This window comes from Convolutriloba macropyga, chromosome 5, assembly GCF_964194025.1.
Source record: "Convolutriloba macropyga chromosome 5, txConMacr16.3, whole genome shotgun sequence".
NCBI lineage: Eukaryota > Metazoa > Xenacoelomorpha > Acoela > Convolutidae > Convolutriloba > Convolutriloba macropyga.
This window is the reverse complement of record NC_134472.1, coordinates 9,842,521-9,864,990: the sequence shown is the minus strand read 5'-3', so window position 1 is coordinate 9,864,990 and position 22,470 is coordinate 9,842,521. Positions and strand designations below refer to the sequence as shown.

Sequence of the window (22,470 nt, the reverse complement as noted above, 5' to 3'; positions counted from 1 at the left end):
TGTACAATTAAGGCATGCGCAATTAATATGCACCCAATGACCAGGGCAAAAACGGAAAAGATCTAATGCTGCATTACCAAATAGAGAAAATTTGGATGCAACAAGGACTGTTTACGCATTTGCTCAACTGAGAACGTTAGGTTTCCCATCATTTCCCATGAATTCCTTATCCTGGTCTCGGCTGCATTTTTTTCCACTCGTAAAGGGGGCCTTGGGGTACTGAAACCGCCTTCCCGAAACCGATTTTTATGCTCTTCGACACAATTCGAATGGTTTGGACTGGCCGTTGAAATCAAATTCGAAATCATATTAGGAATTTTGCCAACTGCAGATCCTATGATAACAACTACAATAACTTGAAAAAGAGTCGCTGCTGAGGAATTTTGATTCAAGTTACTGCTATCAAGTTTTACTCTCGTAGTTAGTTTGATAGTTTGATTCTTTGCTTTGGTCTATACCGCCATTTATACTGAAGCACTAGACAATGCGTATGTTCATGTGGGCTATTGTGGCTCTTTTATCTGGTGAACATTAATTAAGCCGAAGTAAAAGCAAGTCGACATAAAAACAAGCCGGAAGTTATGTAATAATTATGTAATCTATCAGAAATAATACATTGTAAACCGTTACAATCAACACTGCGAATAGTATAATAGTGCACAGTGTATTCCAATGCACCAAAGAAACAAAAGCCCGTCAATTTTTAGACATCTAGTTGGTACGGGCGCCAGTGGACCGCTGTCCATGGCCATGCCTCTCATCCGCTGTGGAATTTAGTCCGAAAACCGCGGGCCGTTTATCAAAAATGATGGCCCATGGGCCCTCTAGGGGCAACTTAAAATACTGGTATCCCAATGTTTTCGCTTTCCTTCCTGGGCTACTTTTTTCCCTGTTTTAGCAAGAACAATGGGCCATAATAATGACCGGTTGTATTTTTTAATGTTAAACTTTGCTCGGCTGATCTTTACTTCATGTTGTACCATGAAAATTAGACTATAATAATGGTCAGGTGTAATCTTTAATGTTGAACTTTAATGTTCAGGCGGGGCCATAAATTTGACCGCCTGCGTTATTCTTTTCTCTTTTTTAAAAGTGCCTTTAAACGTTTTCTTGTTTATCCTAATTCAAGAAATCCCCAATTAGGGCCGCAATTTGTATTAAACGCGCGTTTTGCTGGTTAAATAAAAAAAATACCTGAGAAATCACTTAAAGTTTGCTAAAAATTTTGAATTTTCACCGGATTTCTCACGTGAAAAGAGACAACCGAAAAAAGGTCAAATTACACGAGAAGTCGTGTATATTTACTCCATTTTTCCGGGCTTAACCTCAGGAGTTTTGATCGATTACCCCAATTAATCATGTAAAATTCATGCAATTTTTTGTGTGTTTTCAACCAACTTTGTGTGCTTTTACACGAAAAATCGCGTGATTTATCACAAAAAAAATCAAGCAAAAAACGCGTAAAAATGCGTGACTTTTAAATGATTTATCATGTGAATCACACGAGAAGTCCCGAGGTTAAGCCCGAGAGAATCGTGGAATTGTAAACGATTTCTCGAGTAAATTGGCCTTTTATCGTGTGTCCACTTTTAAGCGAAAAATGGGGTATAAATACACGACTTTTTGTTTAATTCACAGGAGAAATTTTTGGAGTGTGGCTTCATTTACAGAAATCGGCTTCCTTGGCAGCCACCCTTTTATCTTTTATATTAATCTTAACTTAATAGAAACAACTTTCATCGAATCCTACGAACATCAATTTTGCACTCTCATTGTAATTTTAGCGTGTCAGCAATCTATCCCCATGAAATTGATCAAGTTTTTTGTCAACCGTTATAGATCTCAGTCATCTATAAACGTTGTACATCATATCACTGAAACGGCTGCTCTTCTCTCAAACGCAAAGAACTTTACACCTCCCAGTTCTTCTCATCGGTTCCTAATTGTCCGGATATTTTTTTCAGTTATTTTTGTGAACTGTTTTATCAACTATACTGTACATATCTGTTGCATTACTTGATACTCAATTTTTCCCATTAACTAATGGTTCAACTTTGCTGAATTACAATTTGTTTTGCGAAAAGCCAAATTTTCAATAAACAATTGATCGCAAAAATATGTTTTTCTAAGGAGCCACAGACGCTAGTGAGGTAAAAATTTAAAAAAGTTTTTATTCAAAAGTGTCTTAATGAAGAATAAACAACACTTAGTAAACACAAGAAAACTTTTTCTTAGATTTGATTTATCTGATTTAAGCTTAATAAACATTTATCTCTCAATTGGCTTCAAAAACACAGATGTTCAAAATATGCAAGAATTCATTAAAACCAGGTAAATCAACAGATTCTATGTTTTCTTCAAATAATCTCTTGCTTAGGAATTTTGTTTCTCAGAAAGAAAGATTGGAAACATCAAAGCTTTTTTTCTTTTCACAAAACGGAGTTAAGTGAAGCAGTGCAATCACTAAGATGATTTACAGAACCAAAACACAGTAACATGTATTTTACCGCTCAGGAATTGATCTTCCATAGGCATTTTTGTCTCTTTAATAAGACCAAATTAAGAGTTTCACCTGATCTATGAGGATTTTTCAAGCTATGTTTTTTTCTGGTGGCCACATGATCATACATCTAAAAAATGCATCGCTGATTGGCTGTAGATTAGAATGTCGATAAAAAGTGAGCGGTTTTCCATAACGTCAAGTTTAAAGTAAATTTGATGACCTAGAAAGTTTGTAGACAAAAAAATCGTAGAGACTCTGATGCATTTTAGTAATAAATTGCTCAAGTCGTGCATACTTTCTAAGTCTTTCTTGTTGAGAGTGAGACAGTTCGAGTTTGATAACGAGTTTGTAGTAACACTAGCTAGCTACTAATTATGTATCTTGGCAATGTGAACAAACCATTTGGATTTCGATAGAATGTGATTCAAAATGCTTCTTATATGCCATTTTCTTATATGCCACTTGATTTGGACCGGAAAAAAATCTCAATTTAATGAACTCGGCCTTAAGATTCAATTGTTGATATTAAAAACCTACAACATTAAAACTTTGTCAGTGGCCAGGCTGCCACAGGTGGTATAACTAATCGTTGTCTTGAAGCGAATTAACTTGTGATCATGTTTGTTCTGGATGCTCCAGAAATTTTGTTTTTGTTTATTAAAGCATCCACTTTTTTTATGTTTCACAGAAATTTCAGTCCTAGATCGATTAAAAATGTTGTGAAAGCTCATAAATTTAATCTATAATAATCCTAATTTTGCAACTCTTTCAAAAATTTAACGCTTTTCATCACATCTACTTCACTTTGTTATCTAAAGACCGCAAATGTCATGCATATAAATCTATCTGCAGTAGAAAAAAAATTGCTAATTTTGCCATAGAGGAAAGATTTTTAATAATTTACAACGTACAGCGCGATTTTGATGAATTGAATATTTTTTGTATTGATGGGTCCATTTTGACATACAGCTTTTAAACGGAAGAAAATATCAAAGTTAAAGTCAAAATCAACGATCCAATTTTTTCGCTGACGAGTGTTACTTCAAAGTGCGTTTGAGTAGCAAAAAAATTGACCCGTCGCAGTTTTGCATCAATAGAGTACTGATTAATTTTCATATCAGTTTCAAGTTTTTGATGCAATATTTCATTAGCTTGGAGCACATTTCAAAAATGAAAACGAAGAATCCTATGGGATTTAAAAATGCCAAAACATGACAGATCATTCAAATTTCTTTGTTTTCTTCCAGGGTGAGAACAGTAGACCCAACACTTTTCTGAAGAATAATTGTGCTACTATTTTTGTGTATCCGAGTCTGGGTTAAATTGTTTGAGAGGAGTAAGAGATGGAGAGGCTAGGAGCAGATATGAAAAACAAATTACCAGCGCTAAGCAGATACTTTATCTCACAAATATCGCCCCTGGAGAAACAAACCAGGTTTTTGATTTTCATGCAAACACTACAACAAATTTTACACTTAGAACAAAAACTAACAATTTTTGTTGGAAATAAGAAACGATAGTATAGCATAAGGTTAAAACGTTTATGTTGCAAAAAAAACAGCATTACAAGTGATAATAAATCTGAGACCGATGTGTTCCATTAAAGTTTGAAATTCAGCATCAATGTTTTCGTTTCTTCAAGTGTTCAGCTGTTTTGATCCATGATTTTCTTGAGCAAGGATTTTGTGAGATTTTTAGGAAAAAGATAAAGCATTATAACTGTACAAAGATATACAAGAAATATATCATGCATTTGAAGATAAACTTCCAATTTTATTTTAATTATACATCTCTTTAGCAACACAGTAACCCTCAGCTTTTCATGCTCTCATTGTTAAAGAGAAAAATTTATTATCCCGAACAATAGATTTTTAGATAATTGCAACAACTGGCTGAGAGAAGGTTTGGTGGAAAATTGCTGAAATGTGGGAAAAAGTGGCTAACTTCTGCAATTTACATTTTGCTTTTTTTTCTAATACTATATATGGCTCAATCAAAAATAATTCTGCCATCCTGTACTAAGGATTTTTTTGTTTTGCTAAAATCTAAATCAACTTTCAATTTGTAAGAAAGAAAAGAAAAAGTGAGTTCAGTATACTCTGACAACTGTCGCTTTCTTACCAATTGCCACGAAAACAATGTTTTTTCCTAGCATTGAAATTGAGCAAATTCGGAATGACGTTTAATGCCGAAAGAAATGCCATCAGCTTTACAGGCCTGGCGGGCTGTCTTCATTTAAAAGGAACATGAAGTAGCCAAAGTGCAACAGCTAGATTTGATATTATAAAAATTAATACCTGCTGAGGGATATATCCTCGAACCCAGGTCAACTAGGAACAAATTAGGAATCAACCAAAGTCATCACAGGCTTTAGTCACATAAACCCAAATATTATAATAACTAATCAAACCAATCATTTTTAATTCAGTTGAAAAATGAAATTTACCATATATGTGACAGTTTCTGATTATTTATTATCTGATTCAAATTAATTTTTTTGTAAGGTTGGTTTTTATCGTGCCTATTGGGTCAGCCTGGGACAACAAAACGAAAAATGATTATAAGGCATTTTTTATTGGGCATCAACTTTGACAGTGTTGAAAAATAACATGGCTGCAATTAGCAATTAAAAAGTTATTATATAAAACAAACTGTTGATGCCCAATAAAAAATGCCTTTTAGTCATTTTTCGGTGTGTTGTACGAGGCTGACCCAATAGGCACGATCAAAATCAACCTTACAAAAAAATTAGTTCGTATGAGATAATAATTCATCAGAAACGGTCAATTATATGGTAAATTTTAATTTTCAACTGAAATAAAAATAATTGATTTCATTAGTTTTATTGAAGCACTAGTAAATTGACAATAATGCTTTTGGTTTGACCGAAATATACATGTAAAGTATTAAAAAAGGAGGCATGAGTAATTAAAATAAGATAAAAATGACCATATAATACTTTCCTTTAAAGTGTGCACTTAATTCAACTTTGTTTCAAATTTCCACATGGAAATGGAAAACATTATCAATTAAGAATCAATTAACGGTTGGTATTGAGCGGTTGGTATGCTTGGTTTCAGTACTTTTTGAGGTTGAAGTTTCCCGAAATAAACTGCTCATTCTCGCTCATAGTCTTATATTTAGGAGCGAACATACGAAGGGTGAGGGGCCAATTTTTTGTAAAACTAAATAGGCCAGCTGACTGATTACCGTGTTTAAATCTGCATAAATTGTGCAAACTTGGTTTTAAATCGGCGAAAAATACATTTTGCGGCCTAATGACATGAAAAAAAAATGAGCGATAACATTAAGGAAAAAGGCAGAAGAACTTGTTATTTTTAATTGCGACGAGATTATTTGAAATGCGAGACATTTATTTAATATTGCATATCAACCAGCAGCATTTGAGTAATTCTAAGTCTTCTATGAGAAATTTAGCGGACGTGAACCTTCTGGTTTTAAAGCATCGTGCAATTTATTCTCTATAGTTGCTTCGATTGGTTTATCTCAGAAGGGAGTGAGACAATCACCCGGTTCCATCCTGGCTGACCTTGCAAAGCCCTCACCTTTCAGCTCAATCTTGTATTCCTCGCCTTCTCCCGTCACAACCTAAACCCAAGTAAACAATGAACCTATTCTGTTTCAGTCACCAATGTCGAGGGTCATTAGAACACGGCCCTGGGTGGGGGCAGAAATAATCGATCCTGGTTGCCAATGAAAATCTGACGCTTTTTGCCTTTGGCGGATATTTACGCCAAGATCTTCAGTGTTCATGGATCGTTTATGTTCATTACGACGCAGAGGTACACCCAAATTGTCACGGGCAGATATGCCCGATGGGTGCATCTCGTGTTTGTTTTTACTATGTTAATACATTGAAAATGGAACAATATTGCGGAAAATAGCTACTTTAGCAGAAACCGGCAAAATGGAAGTGAAATTAGAATCCCGTGTTCGCAAAATTGTCCTAAACTTAGCCGCAAAATGCAAGTACAAACTCTATAACCTATTTTTCGCACGGCTTGTATCACGCATCTGCTCCATTTTTGTATCTATTTTTCGCACGCAATGAAGCTCGATTTTGCATATATTCCTCAATTGAGCCTAACCTAAATACTACATATTTATTTAAGCCGAACTTACTACTATTAGTAGTACTTGATTACTACTTATAGCACTTTATTTCTACTTATTAGTACTGTTTATTACTACTTGTTAAAATCGGCCAGTCTCACATTGATATACAAAGCCTTTGATGTGCCAGGGATTTTTCGGAAAAAAAAGGTTTTTGTGTTGCATGTATTTAAACCACTAAAGCTTTGAAAGCTTCAATTAAATCTTTATTAAAGTGCTTATTGCATGCTCAAAATGCGCGCGAATAATAGATACCTAAATTGAGCGGAAACGTGCTACAAGACTTGTAACCTACTTTTCGTTCCGAATGTCCTTTTATTTCGCAAAATTGGCGGTACCCCTTTTGCGAAAAGTAAGATACAAAGGATGTCTCCTAATTTCGTTCATTATATGTATATAATTTTTGAACCAGTTTTACTAAGGCTGAAATTTTGGGGTATAACTCTGCGTCGTAATGTTCTCACTCTCCCTCCCAAGCATGAACAATCCCCCCATAACTTTGTCCGCCCCCTAGGTACACGTGCTTTTTTGATATATAATAACGCGGCATATTGCGTCAATTGGAATTCAACCCCCACCCCCCCCCCCCCCCCCCGCAATCGTCGATAACATTCGTGACCATTAAACCATGACCTTATGTATTCAGTACATGACCCGAGTTTTCTGTAGAATTCGGATTTTTAAATACCTTGAATATCTTAAGTAATAAAGTTCACGTTCTAACTAACATGCCATAAAGCGCCACTGAGTAAAAAATTTATTTGCACCGTAATATGGTCAGCTTTATTTTTCCATTTTTTCCAAAATTTTGTGGACTTTTTTCCTTTGTCAAGTTTGTTTCCCCCCAAAAAAAATATTTTATGCCTCCCCCCTCCCCAGATACAGACTACGTGTGCCATTACATTGTAGTTATTTAAAGCTGACGTGCATCTGAGGGTGCAAATAATATGCACCCAATGCGCTTGACACAAACGGAAAAGATCTCATGTTGCATACCAAATAGAGAAAATTTGGATGCAACAAGGACGACTGTTTACGCATTTGCTCCACTGAGAACGTTAGGTTTCCCATCATTTCCCATGAATTCCTCATCCTGGTCTTGGCTGCAATCTTTTCCAACCGTGTAGGGGGCCTTGGGGCACTGAAACCGCCTACCCAATTTTTATGCTCTTCGACACAATTTGAAACGTTTGGACTGGCCGTTGGCAGCTGGGATGGGTTGAATGGTACAACTATATCGCTAAAATTGGAAATGATATCAGGAATTTCGCAAACTGCAGATCCTATGATTACAAACGCAATAACTTGTAAAACAGTTGCTGCTGAAAACGATATCGGCATTTTGATTCGTTGATTCGTTTCAAAAGCTTTGAAATGAATAGCTTATTCAAATCATTGCTAAAAAAGGTTTTACTCTCGCCAGTTTGTTGGTTTGCTTTTTATTGTTTAGTATACCGCTATTTATATCAAAACACTAGACGGTTCGTATGTTAATTTAGGCTATTGTGGCTTTTTTTCTTTTTATGTTAAACATAATTTCTTAAAAGCCACTCCCAAATAATCAAACGGATAATAATTATGCAAACTCATTGTAATTTTAGCGTGTCATCAACCTGTCCCTGTAAAATATATCAAGATTTTTATCTCCCGGTATTGATCTAAACCAATTTTTGGGCATGACCTCAATGATTGATATCAATCTTGGACACTATCATTTCAGTCATCAGGCTAGGAGAAATTGTCAATGTAATTTTATTCTTGAAAAAATGATTTGTGATCATATTGAATTGTGATCATATCAAAGCCGTAAGTACAATGCAGTTTTGATGTAATGAACAAAAAGAGTTTCAACGGTGGAACATTTTAAAGATCTTATCAATTTCAATGAGTGTGATTGAACTTCTTGGCTTAAAGATTGTTGTTTCAAAGTGCAATTTGTATAGTGAAACATTGCAATTCAGAGCACCGGAGGTTGGTGACAGAGCAAATCAGCTCTGACTTAATCAAAAAGCATTCTGTTTTTTGGGCTTTGGGGGGTCATTACTCAAATCCCAATTTACACTGGCTAGTCTTGATTTTCGAACAAAAATTACTGCATGAAAAGTAGTTTGTTCAGCTTGACTGCTGTCTACCAAGTTTGTTTTATCTGTGATTCGAACTTCCACGTACGTACTTGTAAGTAACTTTTAGTTTGCGTATCAAGTTGTAACCAAAAAGCCGAGTGAGTTTGTGGTAATTACCTAAAAAGTAGTTGAGTTGTAAAGAGCTTTTATACAACTGTTTTACTTACCAGTTACAAGCTACAAAAGCATGGCATTATGCTGCTCACTTCAATTTCGCATTGGAGTAATTTTGCAGACTCTACAAAACATTTTTAGCCTGGGCGAACCTATTGACTTCATTTTATTCATAATCAGAATAGATTCCAATTAATGAAACTTAATATACAGTTGGTATGCAAGGTTTCAGAAATCAGAACTGGATTTGAGTTTCACTATTGTTATATGCAGGTTCAGCTTGGAATATCTTCTGGGGTGTTAAACGTCAAAAACTGTCAATTTTTGGTTTTCCATAGTTTTCTTCCGAAATAACCTTTCTTTTACTTCGCAAAAATATTACAGTTTTTTTCAGTTTGAGAAAAACATTGACTTAATTTGTTCCACAGGCTTGATGTTAAGTTAATTTGAGAGACAGGAGTAAATGGAATAGGTTATTAGTAGATGCGAAAAAGAGTAAAAACATCTCAAATGATCTTTGTGCCTTGGACAATAACTAATATCAACTTAAATTTAAACAAGCGTCCCGATTTGACAACGCCTAAAATTCAAAGGAAAAAGCAAAATTCTCAAGCCATAAACAGATATTGTAATCCCAAAAATTAGCTAGTGACGTCAGAAACAAAACGAGGGTAAGTATTACTTAAACAACCTTAAGATTTTGAAACAAAGCTAATTAATCTTGTGGGAATCGAGATCTGATAGCTTTAAAAAAATTACAATGGTTTTAATGTTGAATAAAAAACCTATATTAAATTTTAGCCTAAAAATGATGGTTAAAAATGATGGTATTTTTCGCGCACAAATCTCATGTCTCCGGTATCAAAATTGATTTAGTTCGTCTGGAGAAAGTTTCCTTTTGTTGAGTTAAAAAAAGCCATGAATTAAGTAAGGAGAACTTGGACCGAAACAACACTTAAAAAGTCTTATTAAAACTGATATCATCTTCAACAGAAAAAAATACAAAAGATATCATTAAACAGAAAAGAAATCATTAATTTTATGCAACAAACACTGGCAAAGCAAAAAAATGTGATTCAGTGATTTAATATACGAGACAAAAGAAAAAATTTATTTCCAAAAATAAAAATTATTTCAATATTTTCAAACAATGGTAGAATTATATAAAAAATATATACACTACAAGTCTCCAAGACAATGAACGCTAACCAAACAATTTTAAAAAAACAATAATTATTAACTCCTGAACTTGAGCGCCTTCTCTTCGAAACTCATCGATATATAAATCTTATAGTTTTTACCTGTTCTCACTATTTAATGTCGCTTATCAACTTTTCCGTGGTAGAAAATGCAAAAGTTACGTTTCATAACTCTGCTTAAAAGAACATTTTAAAAAAAATTGTTTTACTCATTTGATGCGTTTACTGATCAAAATAATTCTTTTTCATTTCTTGATAATAAACAATCAAGTATCCATTTATTTATTTTCGTGGGTACTGTTTTAGCTTTCTTTTACAAAGCTACCAAAATTGATTTGCTAACTTCTTGAATTGTAAATATTTTCAGTCCCGAGTTATTTTAAAAAGAGAACAAAGAACTTCGGGTGTCCATTCCTTTCAAAGACTTGCAGATAGAAGATATAGGTCAGCATTTATCAACGTTATTGTTTCTTTGCTCGTCAAGATTGACAATAGTTTTTATAAAATTTTGGCAATAATTTTTTTTCTGGTAGATTAAACATCACCAATAACAGTATATAAACATTATCTGAAATCCTGAGAAACCTTCAATTTTTATTCTTTTTTCTCAAAAAATGATGAAAATAAAATACTGAACAAGTCTATTTATATTTTGCGGAAAACCTAATATTTCTTGTTTAAAAAATGAGATAAATTGTTTATTGATCTGGAACGAAGTTTGAATCAATTATCGTAAACAGTGTGTCTTTTTAGTGCAATCATGTTACCTGGCCACTTCATTGTGGAACCTTCTTTCGATTTGCGGTTTCGGTTGAATATCGCATGCGACTTCTTTCTTTTTGCATGACCTAAAATATTCTCATTCAGAAACTATTTCTGTTGCAAAAACAAAAGCCACATTAATTTACTATAGAAATAGAGCCTGATAACTGAGTCGCTAAAAATCTGTCTATCACGATGCATGTAGGAGGTTCACAACCCTCCTTGGACGTATCATTATAAAAATGTCACTTTTAGGCAAAAATGTTTACAAAATTTACGGCGAATTAACACATTATCGAGTCCGTCTGATTTGAAAAGTTTCGATGATTCCCATTGAACAATCTCAAGATAATATCTTAGCTCGCCCAAGCAATTAAACGAACAAAACGTTAAATTATTGATTTTTTGCGCCCTCTTGCAAATAAAACTGAATGGACAAAGAGAGGTTTATGTTCTATGTGCTCAAATTATGGCAATAAAATAACATTCTTCTTATATTAATTGTTACAATAATTATTATTACCAATCGAAGGTATTAAAATTTGAAAATTTTAGTTTCAGAGCTCTTAAAAAGAAGATTTCGATTTTTCTTCCCGGTTGATATTGCTATGCTTGACTTCTTGCTTCTTGCTTGACATAAAATATCCTTATCAAGAAATCAATTCTGTTGCTAAAACAAAAGTAAAAGGAATTTAACATTGAACCAGTACATGATAGCCGTATGGCTAATGCTTCTGTCTGTTACAACGGATGTTGGAGATTCAGACCTTAATTGGGCGGATCAGTATAAAAATGTCTCTTTTTAGGCTTAAGTGTTTACAAAAAAAAATACAGCGGATAAACACAATCTCAACCCGTTGTTATTTTATGAGTTGCAACGTATCATATAAAACTGTTTAATTGCTCTTGAACGAAGTTCGTAGCAATTATTGTAAACGTGTGTGTCTTTTTACGACTCGAAGAGGAGTATTGAGATTCTACAGGTTTTTTTAGAAGAAAGCAAGTTTATTCATGACTTGAATTTTGACTCCTTTCCGTTCGAGCAAATACCTCCGTTTTTGATTGTTGACTTCTGTTTCCGAACATTGGACTTTAACACTAGCTTCGTTTGTAATGTATAGTAATTAAGAACTGCTGGTAGTGTTCAAGGTGTAGAGGTCATTTTGAGATTTTTTGTTCCTATATAAGTCACCCCTAATTATCTAAACTACACCGCACAAACCCCCCCCCACCACCTATCAACCCCCATCCGCCCCAACGCCCTCGCAACCCCCGCAAACCGTACCCCCACCTGCCCCTACCCCTTCCCTTCACAAAGCTACCCCCACCTACCCCCCACCAGCCCAGCGCTACCGACCTCCCCAACCTATCTACCCACCCACCCACCTAAATACCCCCATAACCTACTTTCCTCCCCCCACCTACCCCTACGCCCCAAAATACCCCCTTCCTTCACCTAACTAGCCCTACATACCCCCCCCACTAACCCAGCATTACCCACCTCCCCAACCTATCTACCCACCCACCCCACCTAGCTCCCATCGAATCTAAAAAATTGTCGGCATTTTTAAAACACTTTAATGCGGTTTGTTGGGCTACTTTTGCTTTTTTCTCCTAGCTGTTTTGATGTTCTGATTTCTTTAAGGTTAGATTAGAGATTATAATGCACGACGTTTCGAGACATTTCTGTATTCTACAGGCTATGTTTTTTATGCAAAACTTTTGTTTGACAATTTTGACTTTTCGAGTGACTTTAACGCCCTTGACTTTTTGCGTTTTGCGTGATCTAAAATAAAATTCTCTCTCAATCACAATTTCGAGCAGCTGAATTCAATTGGCGGCAATTTAATACTAAAATTCAATTGAAAAGTGTGCCGAAACTGGTGCCATTTTTAAATTTAAATCTTAATAGTGGTATATGTTAACCTCTAATGTGGTTATTTGAAGCTCATTATTGAACTTTTTAATCCTATTTAGCCCACCCCCCCCCCTCCCCCCGACTGAAGCCGGCTGCAATTGACTAGAGCTCCCACTAGTCGTACAAGAGCAATTCTTCCGACGTTTAGTCGGTTATGTTTCGAAAGGATATTTCAGCTCACGTAGCAATTAAACACTGAAAACCTTAAAGTAGTTGATTTTATGCGCCATTTTGTATCCAAAAAAATTGAATGGATAAATAGAGAAAGTTGTTGTTGTCTTTGCCCGAAGTTTGTAACCAATAGAATATTTTGTCACGAAGATATTTTTTATTAGCGACTCCGTCTTATTAAAATTAGAAAAGTTTAGTTTTACAAATTTAAAAACTTTTTTTGCCTGACCGTTTTTTTCTAGAACATTCTTTCAACTTTCTTTCTTGGTTGACTTTTCCATCTTTGAACTCTTGCTTTTTGCTTGACCTAAAATGCTCTTATTCAGAAATTATTTTTGTTGCTAAAACGAAAGCGAGAACAAGGTCCTGGTGGCTGATGGTGCTGTGTGTCACGATGAATGAATGATTTTCAGACCCCTCATTGGATGTATCATTTTAAAAATGTCACCATTCAGGCTAAAATTTTGCGAAAAAAATTGTCGATTAAATACATAATTTTTCTATTTATCATTACTGACAAAAGGCAAATTCCAAAAACATTGAATACAAAGTATTTTTTTATGTTTCTTATATTTTTGCTGTCACAAAAAGAAAAGAGGCACAAAAAAAGCTTTAATTTGATTCGCGGTCATAATTATCAATCAGCAAGCATTTCGAGCAACTGCAAATATTTTATGACTTTGGACGCAAGAAATCGTTCATTTTCTTCTGGTCACATTAAGCGGAGAGAGATGGGAGTGAGAAAGTCACCCTGTTGACTCTTCTCTGACCTTACAAATACTACATCTCTTATTTCTATCTTATACGTATCGCCGCCCTCTGCAGTCACCATCTAAAACAGTCAATGCAGAATGTGCAAAAATTCAAACCAACTTTTGTGTCGGAAGTTATAATGAAACAAGTTCCTATTTACCTAGTCAGAATTTAAATTTCATCACTTTGCCGAATTTTCATTCGAGCAACTTGTGTATTGTACGTACAGTTGAGCGACTGTGCAGAAATAACTTTGAACCAAGTTGTAGCTTGAAATCTAAAACCGCTGCTCGATTGTCGCAAAAAAACCAGAAGTTGTCTGTTAGTTCAAGCAACAAAAAATGATTTTTGTAAAAAGTTTATTAAAACGAGACCAAAATTACTCTGCAACAAAAATCAAACTATCAAAATTTCAATGCAAAATAATTTAACACAATAAAGAATGGTTAGTTTAAACGGTTAAAATTTTTAGTTAAAATCGCCGAAGAGTTAACTGCTGATAAATGTTAATTTGAGTGTGACGTCCCAAAAAAATTTGACCATTCTCTAATATTTTGGGATCTATTCTGCCCCCCCCCAGCTTAGTCCTCAAGCATAATCGTCCTCAAGCGCACGTGCCAATTGTTTACATAGTGACGCGCTATAACAATTCATAGTTATAGTTTATAACTGGGGGCGTTAAACACTTTGGGAGGGAGTAGTGGATAAAACAGGGCATCCAGCCATCAGTCCAATTTGGCCTATTCCCCCTCACGAATTCGGGGAATAGACCAAATCGTCCTGCTAACTGGAAGCCCTGTTTTATCCACTACTATAAGCATCCATATACACATTACTTTATTTCCCTTTGTTTTATCCAATATATTTCTCTTTATATTCACTCAAAATCTAACATTTCCTGTTTCACAAAGTGCAATCCACTAATATCGAGTTAAGCTGGTAATTATCTTTGGGTTCTATCCGGTGAACGTATCCCAGATGTTAGTGTAACTAGTGAGGCCGTGTAACAAGCACGTCAATCCAACTTGCGAATATAATCTGCTTAACACTTTTAAATTTTAAATTTTGCTAACAATTATATAAAATAACTCTACTTGTGCTTATCTTATAAACCATGAGCAGAGCCCTGTGAAACGGCTTCATCGATCCGTGAAACGGCTCCACCGATCAGGTGGAACCAGCCACAACTATATTATACTTATAAACAAGCTCTCTGAACTGATTTCTAGTATGACCGAATCTATATCTATTAAGATAGATGCATAATCTGCTTCTTCCAAAATTAAACCCAAAGAAAGAAGTATGCTTATAAACTTTACACATGTTACACTCCAGATTTTGATCCGGATTACCATAATGTTTTCCTAAATATTTAATATAATCTTTTACTTTAACTATATCTTTGCATATATAACAAAAATCCAATTCTTTGCAATCATTACAACATTCTCTCTGTTTTTACTTTTATCACACTTCATTTTTCATTTTCAAAAAATTATTTTTCCCAAAAATTTCCCCAATAAAATTCACCATGTCTCACTCAACTAACAGTAATGTCAACTTCTGCGACGTCTGTGATTTATCCTTTGAAACAAAAAAATGTTTATACAGGCATCAATCATATGATTCTAAACATAAAGAATGTTTGGTTCTGATGATGAAGCCCCAATCGATGTCAAACCCAAAGCTGAAAAGTTTATACCCCCATCATCCCAACCCTTACCTGAAAACATGGAGAGAGTGTATGACTCATAAGAAGAATAATACTTCCTTAGACCTCAGCCTAAAACTGAGAGTAAAACTAAAACTGAGAGTAAGTCTAAGACCGAGAGTGAGTTTAAAACTGAGAGTATACCTAAAGATAACACCAAAGATATCATTAAACTAAACCCATTCACTAAACCTAAAACTAAACCTAAAGATAATATCTACTTTAGAATTAAGTTAAATGTGAAGAATGCAATGAAAAATTTAGAAATAAAATAACCCTAACTACTCACTCATATAGTCATAATCGCAAGTACCTAGAAAACACAGAATACCTCGATATAAACTCTAGCCAGAACATGAAAGAATTTTATATTACTGACAAAGCTGGAAACTACATGGAAGATATAGATGATGCTGTTAATAATTCTTTAGATGAAATTAAAAGCTGTTACCAATTTAGAAAAGTTAAGAGTTTTAAATATAAGATCACAGCCGAGTGTGAGTACAAGACCTGAACCAAAGAAGAAGTTAAAACTACTAAAATATTTTTCGACACTGACTATGTTGACCACTTGCTTATAAGATCGATTTGACAATAGTGAATTCACAAACTTTGGTGTCAGCGGTAAATTAGCATGGAAACATATGAACTAAAATTAGAAATCAAATCATGCAAAAGTCAAATTAAGAAATGTTGAAATATTGAAGCTTGAGCTTCAACAGACTACATTATTAATAACGCAAAATATGAAAATGGAGACGTCAAACAATGGCTAAATTTTGAAAAGGAAATATATGAAGGTTAAGGCTATGACTTTGAGTTTTTCGGATTAAGAAATATTCAGATAAATTTTGAACCAGCTAAAGCATCTATTGGTAGTTATGTTGATATACGCCCGATCTCAAAAACTCTAAATCAATATTAAATATACGCAATTCCAAATACAATTGCTTGCAACTAACCATTACTGCTTGGCTACATCCTGCCACGGACCATGCAACACGTGAAAGTAAATACCAGAGTAAACTAATTGCACCAAGACGACAACATGAAGATCACTTCGGCTATATTTTAAGAATACAAAAACTGTTCAATATTAATATTTGGATATAGACACCTTGTGGTGATGTTAAAGTTGAGTTGCTTAAATCAGTGGATGACTTTAGTAGAGACAGAAAATATGTACGAATATTAGTTTGGGGGGATGGACAAGCAGAACACTACGCTCTAATTTAAAACATAGAAACCTTGTTAGATCGACCTAATAAAATGAATCATAAATTCTATTACTGCGATAGATGTACATATTGGTTTGTCTCTCAAATTAAATGCTACAATCATGTATGTAGCCACTCTTTCAAGCAAAAGATTATTTGTCCTAAGAAAACACATATTACTTTTATAAATGAACATAAACGCCAGAACATAAAAAAATATTATAACCGCTGATATAGAATGTTGTGTTGTTAACGTCTCAGCTAATGACTGCAAATATGTTATAGCTCAACACATACCAATAAGCGTTGGTTACATCCGGCAAGATAATTTCAAATACTAATTTGGTATGAGACTGCATCAAAAGATTTGCTAGAGATCTATTAAAAATTGAAACAGAAAAAAATTTCAAGTTAATTAAACCAATGATATTTATTAAAGAAGACGAATTATATCATGAAACCAATAAGTTTCGTTTTGATTGTTAGTTAATGTCAAGTGGTGTTACATTAGATACATTACAAGATAAACAAATGCTAGATGCTTTTTTGAAGCAAAGAGAGGTGGTATATGTGGTATAATGGGTGATAGATATATTAATAATAGTAATGGTAATGTTAAAGGTAATAGTAATAGTAATGGCAATGGCAATGACAATGGAAATGAAAATGACAACGACAATGACAATGACAATGGTAACACAATTTGGTACATAGACGCAAACAACCTATACAGCTATGCAATGATGCAAAAGTTACCCTATAAGGACTTGCAGCACATCACTATAACTTTAGACGAATGTGAAACCACGCTTCAGCGTATATTCAAATCATGCAAAAGTCAAATTAAGAAATGTTGAAATATTGAAGCTTGAGCTTCAACAGACTACATTATTAATAACGCAAAATATGAAAATGGAGACGTCAAACAATGGCTAAATTTTGAAAAGGAAATATATGAAGGTTAAGGCTATGACTTTGAGTTTTTCGGATTAAGAAATATTCAGATAAATTTTGAACCAGCTAAAGCATCTATTGGTAGTTATGTTGATATACGCCCGATCTCAAAAACTCTAAATCAATATTAAATATACGCAATTCCAAATACAATTGCTTGCAACTAACCATTACTGCTTGGCTACATCCTGCCACGGACCATGCAACACGTGAAAGTAAATACCAGAGTAAACTAATTGCACCAAGACGACAACATGAAGATCACTTCGGCTATATTTTAAGAATACAAAAACTGTTCAATATTAATATTTGGATATAGACACCTTGTGGTGATGTTAAAGTTGAGTTGCTTAAATCAGTGGATGACTTTAGTAGAGACAGAAAATATGTACGAATATTAGTTTGGGGGGATGGACAAGCAGAACACTACGCTCTAATTTAAAACATAGAAACCTTGTTAGATCGACCTAATAAAATGAATCATAAATTCTATTACTGCGATAGATGTACATATTGGTTTGTCTCTCAAATTAAATGCTACAATCATGTATGTAGCCACTCTTTCAAGCAAAAGATTATTTGTCCTAAGAAAACACATATTACTTTTATAAATGAACATAAACGCCAGAACATAAAAAAATATTATAACCGCTGATATAGAATGTTGTGTTGTTAACGTCTCAGCTAATGACTGCAAATATGTTATAGCTCAACACATACCAATAAGCGTTGGTTACATCCGGCAAGATAATTTCAAATACTAATTTGGTATGAGACTGCATCAAAAGATTTGCTAGAGATCTATTAAAAATTGAAACAGAAAAAAATTTCAAGTTAATTAAACCAATGATATTTATTAAAGAAGACGAATTATATCATGAAACCAATAACACTTGTCATATATGCAGCAAAACATGTATTAATAAAATAAGAGATCACTGTCATGCAACGTAAGTATAGAGGACCAGCATGTAGACTCTGTAATTTAAGATACAAACAACCAAACTTCATTCTTGTAATATTCCATAATGACTCTGGTTATGATTTCAATCTACTATATAGTGAACTCTTTAAACAGAATAATGATAATTGAAAAGTAGATAACATACCACTAGCTGCTGGTACGTCTAAGATGTTTAGTATTGGTTGTCTTAAATTCTTAGATAGTTATAACTTCTTAGCTATGCCTCTAGATCAAATGGCAAAGATATACGGGTGTTAAACTAAAACATTATATTCATATGAACACTTTGGTTAAGATGACTATAACAGCAAAGCCACCTACGACACTTCTATAGGTAATCTAAATATAGAAGACTTCAAATCCTCACTATCTAATAAATTACCAACACAAGAGGAAGTCGATTACTGTAATAAAGACAACAGTAATAAAACTGGTAAAGATCTAATTAAAGAGTATTTACAGAATGATGTGGAAATATAAGACTACTGCATGAATGAAAATGTTATTTTGAGTATAAAAGAAGTCGGTCTCAATCCTCTACATTATGTAATCCTCCCAGGTTATCGTTTTGATTGTTAGTTAATGTCAAGTGGTGTTACATTAGATACATTACAAGATAAACAAATGCTAGATGCTTTTTTGAAGCAAAGAGAGGTGGTATATGTGGTATAATGGGTGATAGATATATTAATAATAGTAATGGTAATGTTAAAGGTAATAGTAATAGTAATGGCAATGGCAATGACAATGGAAATGAAAATGACAACGACAATGACAATGACAATGGTAACACAATTTGGTACATAGACGCAAACAACCTATACAGCTATGCAATGATGCAAAAGTTACCCTATAAGGACTTGCAGCACATCACTATAACTTTAGACGAATGTGAAACCACGCTTCAGCGTATATTACACACGTCAGATAATAGTGATCACGGTTACTATATAGTTTGTGATATTAAATATACTAATAGTTGTAAAGATAGAACAGAACAGCTTGCACTAATGCCTAATAAAGGAAAGATAAATGATAATGAGTTGGGCTATATAGAAAGAGAGATGGGCAAGGCAAGATCAGAGAAATCAATCTTAGATCAAAACAACAAAAACAGAATATGTGGTTAATCATAGGATGTTAAATTTCTATGTGAAGATGGGTGTAAAAGTAACTAAAATTAATAGAGTAATTAAATTTAAACAAGATTACATATGAAGAGACTATATTCAAAACAATATCAATAAAAGAGCAACAGCTAAAACTGAAGCGGAAAAAGATACAAGGAAATTAATGAATAACTCAATATATGGAAGAATGTGCATGAATCCTCTACACTTCATTCAAAGTAAGCTCTTACACGATGAAGAAAAAATAATGAAAAGTATAAGTAAACCAACATTTAAGAATATAATTAGATATAAGGATTATAGCCAAATTGAATATATATAAAGATAAAAATAGAATATGATTCTGCAGTATATGTAGGTGTAACTCTATTAGAATTAAGTAAATTGCACATGTATGATGTATTCTATAATATTCTTCAACCATCTCTCAAAGGTTTACAACCCCATTATATAGATACTGATAGATTCTTATTAAACTTTAGCAAGGGTAATATTGACAATGAACATATGGATCTGTGCAATCTCGAAAAACCAATCAAAACTAATAAAAAAATTCCAGGTAACTGCAAACACGAATTGGGAAGTAGAATAAAAGAAGAGTGTATAGCTCTGTCTCCAAAGACATATAGCTTTAAAAATTACCCAATCAAAAATAAAGAGAATGAATAAAGAATTGTAACAATGCTAAACAAGAGGAGTTTTATAACGCATTAATGTATAACACACAGAGAACTAAGGATGAATGTAGAAAACAACAAATTGATGATAACAAGTCAACACCAATAACAAGCAAAATTAGTCTGAACACATTTGATGATAAAAAATTTTATGTAAATAATATTAAAAGCTATTCTCATGATGAATATTCAAAGAGATTTAATAAAAAAGATTAAAACTACTCCAATAGAGCTATTAATAAAATTAGGGTTAGATGAAAGAAAAGAGTCATTAATCTGTGAAACAGTTCGCTGATAAATAATACTCTAGAACTAAAAATAATTATTTCTTCTGTATATAAAAAAATGACTACGCTAGATAAGATTATAGAAAAAAACTGTCTAGAAAAACAAAACAGAAGAAATAGATTAGAAGATAAATATAAAGAACAAGAAGACTATGGTGAATAGAAGAGCTATTTGATCCTCTAACTAAAATTTTAAAAACTAATAACGAGCAATGCAAGCCAATAATGACACATGGCAGGCCCATAATGAAACAATGCAAGTTCTTCAAAACAAAACTTTAGCCGCGTTAGACGGTAATACTAATGCTTTAAAGAGTCTAGGGCACCATCAACAAAGCAGCTTTCTTGAACGGACTGTTCTCTTAACACCTTCGTCCGATCCAACTGTAACACTAAAAGATGACGGAGGCAAAACATTTGCCGTAGAAAATGATATGGTTGATATTTTAATAGAATTGAGTAAACAAACAAATAAACGATTCCAATTAATATCAGTTGATCCAAATTCAAACAAATTTAAAATAAATGTTGTAGATGTATCTCCAGTACCAGATGGTATACAAATGAAAGTTAAAGTCTATGATTTTTCTAAGGGCTTTGCTATGTATATTACTAGAAATGGTGTAACCGAAAGTGATATAAAGGTGATGAAATCAAAATAAAAAAAATTTCTACAGGATATTGGTTATAAACAAAGTGGAGATACTAAAAGTAATAGATCAAAACTTATAAGAATAATGTTTGCTAGTATCGGTAAACCCACTTCTCAGGTTATATCAATACCAACCTCCCGTTAAGATGAAATATATCGACGTGATGCTAGTGATTATGAACAAGGGGTAGTAGGAAAAGAAGTAGGAGAGGGAGAAACAGATTACGAGACTGATAAACAAATAGAAGCTAGTGGTCTTAGCAAAACAGAGCGGAATAATTTAATAGAAAGATTAGAACTTCTTATACTAGAAACAAAAGCTGAAATGATGAAATGTTAAGTATATCTAAACAACTATTATCTATGAAAATTATTAATCAAGAACAACTAGACAATTTTGTTTTTAATTATGTTGTTATGTTTTTAAATAAAGAGTGGCGGAAAAACAACAAGAAACAATTAAAATTAAACAACAACTACTAGCTAAGGAAGTCTTTAAGCCTGAAATAACAAAGTTTAGAAGAGAAAGAATAACACCATTATATAAAGTTGAAACATGGTCAGCTGACTTAATTGATAAGTCATCTCTAAGAAAATACAGTAATAATTATAAGTTTATTTTAATTATTATAGATATATTTACAAAGTATGCATGGGCTATTCCATTGAGGAATTAATCTGGTTTATCTATAACTAATGGCTTTAAAGTAGTGTTAGGTGAAAGTCGAAAACTAGAAAAGTTATGGGTAGAGAGAGGTAGTGAGTTTTACAATAAAACATTTAAATCTTTACTTGAAGAATATGAGACAGAACTATATTCTACATACAGTGATTTAAAGGCTGTATTTATAGAGAGATTCACTCGAACATTATTATAGATAATAAATAAACCAATGTTCATCAATGGTGATGGTAATTGGGTATATATTTTAAATGATGCAGTAATAACCTATAAGAATAACATTCATTCAACAATCAATATGACACCCGTTGATGCTTCTAATAATCCCCATAAGATTAAATACTATGTTAAAACTACTAAGATTAAACCAAAACTTAAAGTTGGTGATTATGTCAGGAATGCTGACAAACGTAACATTGTCTCCAAAATTTACAATTCTAATTGGAATAGAGAATTGTTTAAAATTAATGAAGTTTTTAAAACAAATCTACCAACATATAAGATAGAAAATATTAATGG

At 33.3% G+C, this 22,470-nt stretch overlaps 2 protein-coding genes across 2 annotated transcripts in view; one reads left to right on the top strand and one right to left on the bottom strand.

Moving 5' to 3' along the window:
- The window catches only part of LOC142339120 (uncharacterized), a 192,573-nt gene that overhangs the window by 139,727 nt on the left and 30,376 nt on the right, over window positions 1-22,470 (top strand). The window lies entirely within an intron of this gene.
- LOC142339773 (uncharacterized) lies at window positions 5,742-8,054 on the bottom strand. The gene is made up of 2 exons (XM_075390033.1): window positions 7,634-8,054; window positions 5,742-6,112 (listed from the first exon to the last, which is right to left on the bottom strand). Exons 1-2 carry the CDS (start codon window positions 7,976-7,978, stop codon window positions 6,011-6,013), a joined length of 447 nt encoding a protein of 148 aa, XP_075246148.1. The 5' UTR covers window positions 7,979-8,054; the 3' UTR covers window positions 5,742-6,010.

What these genes read in the sequence shown, in the direction of transcription:
- LOC142339773 (XM_075390033.1), bottom strand. Translation starts at nt 7,978, where the DNA reads ATGCCGATATCGTTTTCAGCAGCAACTGTTTTACAAGTTATTGCGTTT. An exon ending in ATCCAAATTTTCTCTATTTG is followed by an intron (nt 6,113 to 7,633) that starts GTATGCAACATG and finishes ACTTGGGTTTAG; the next exon opens with GTTGTGACGGGAGAAGGCGA.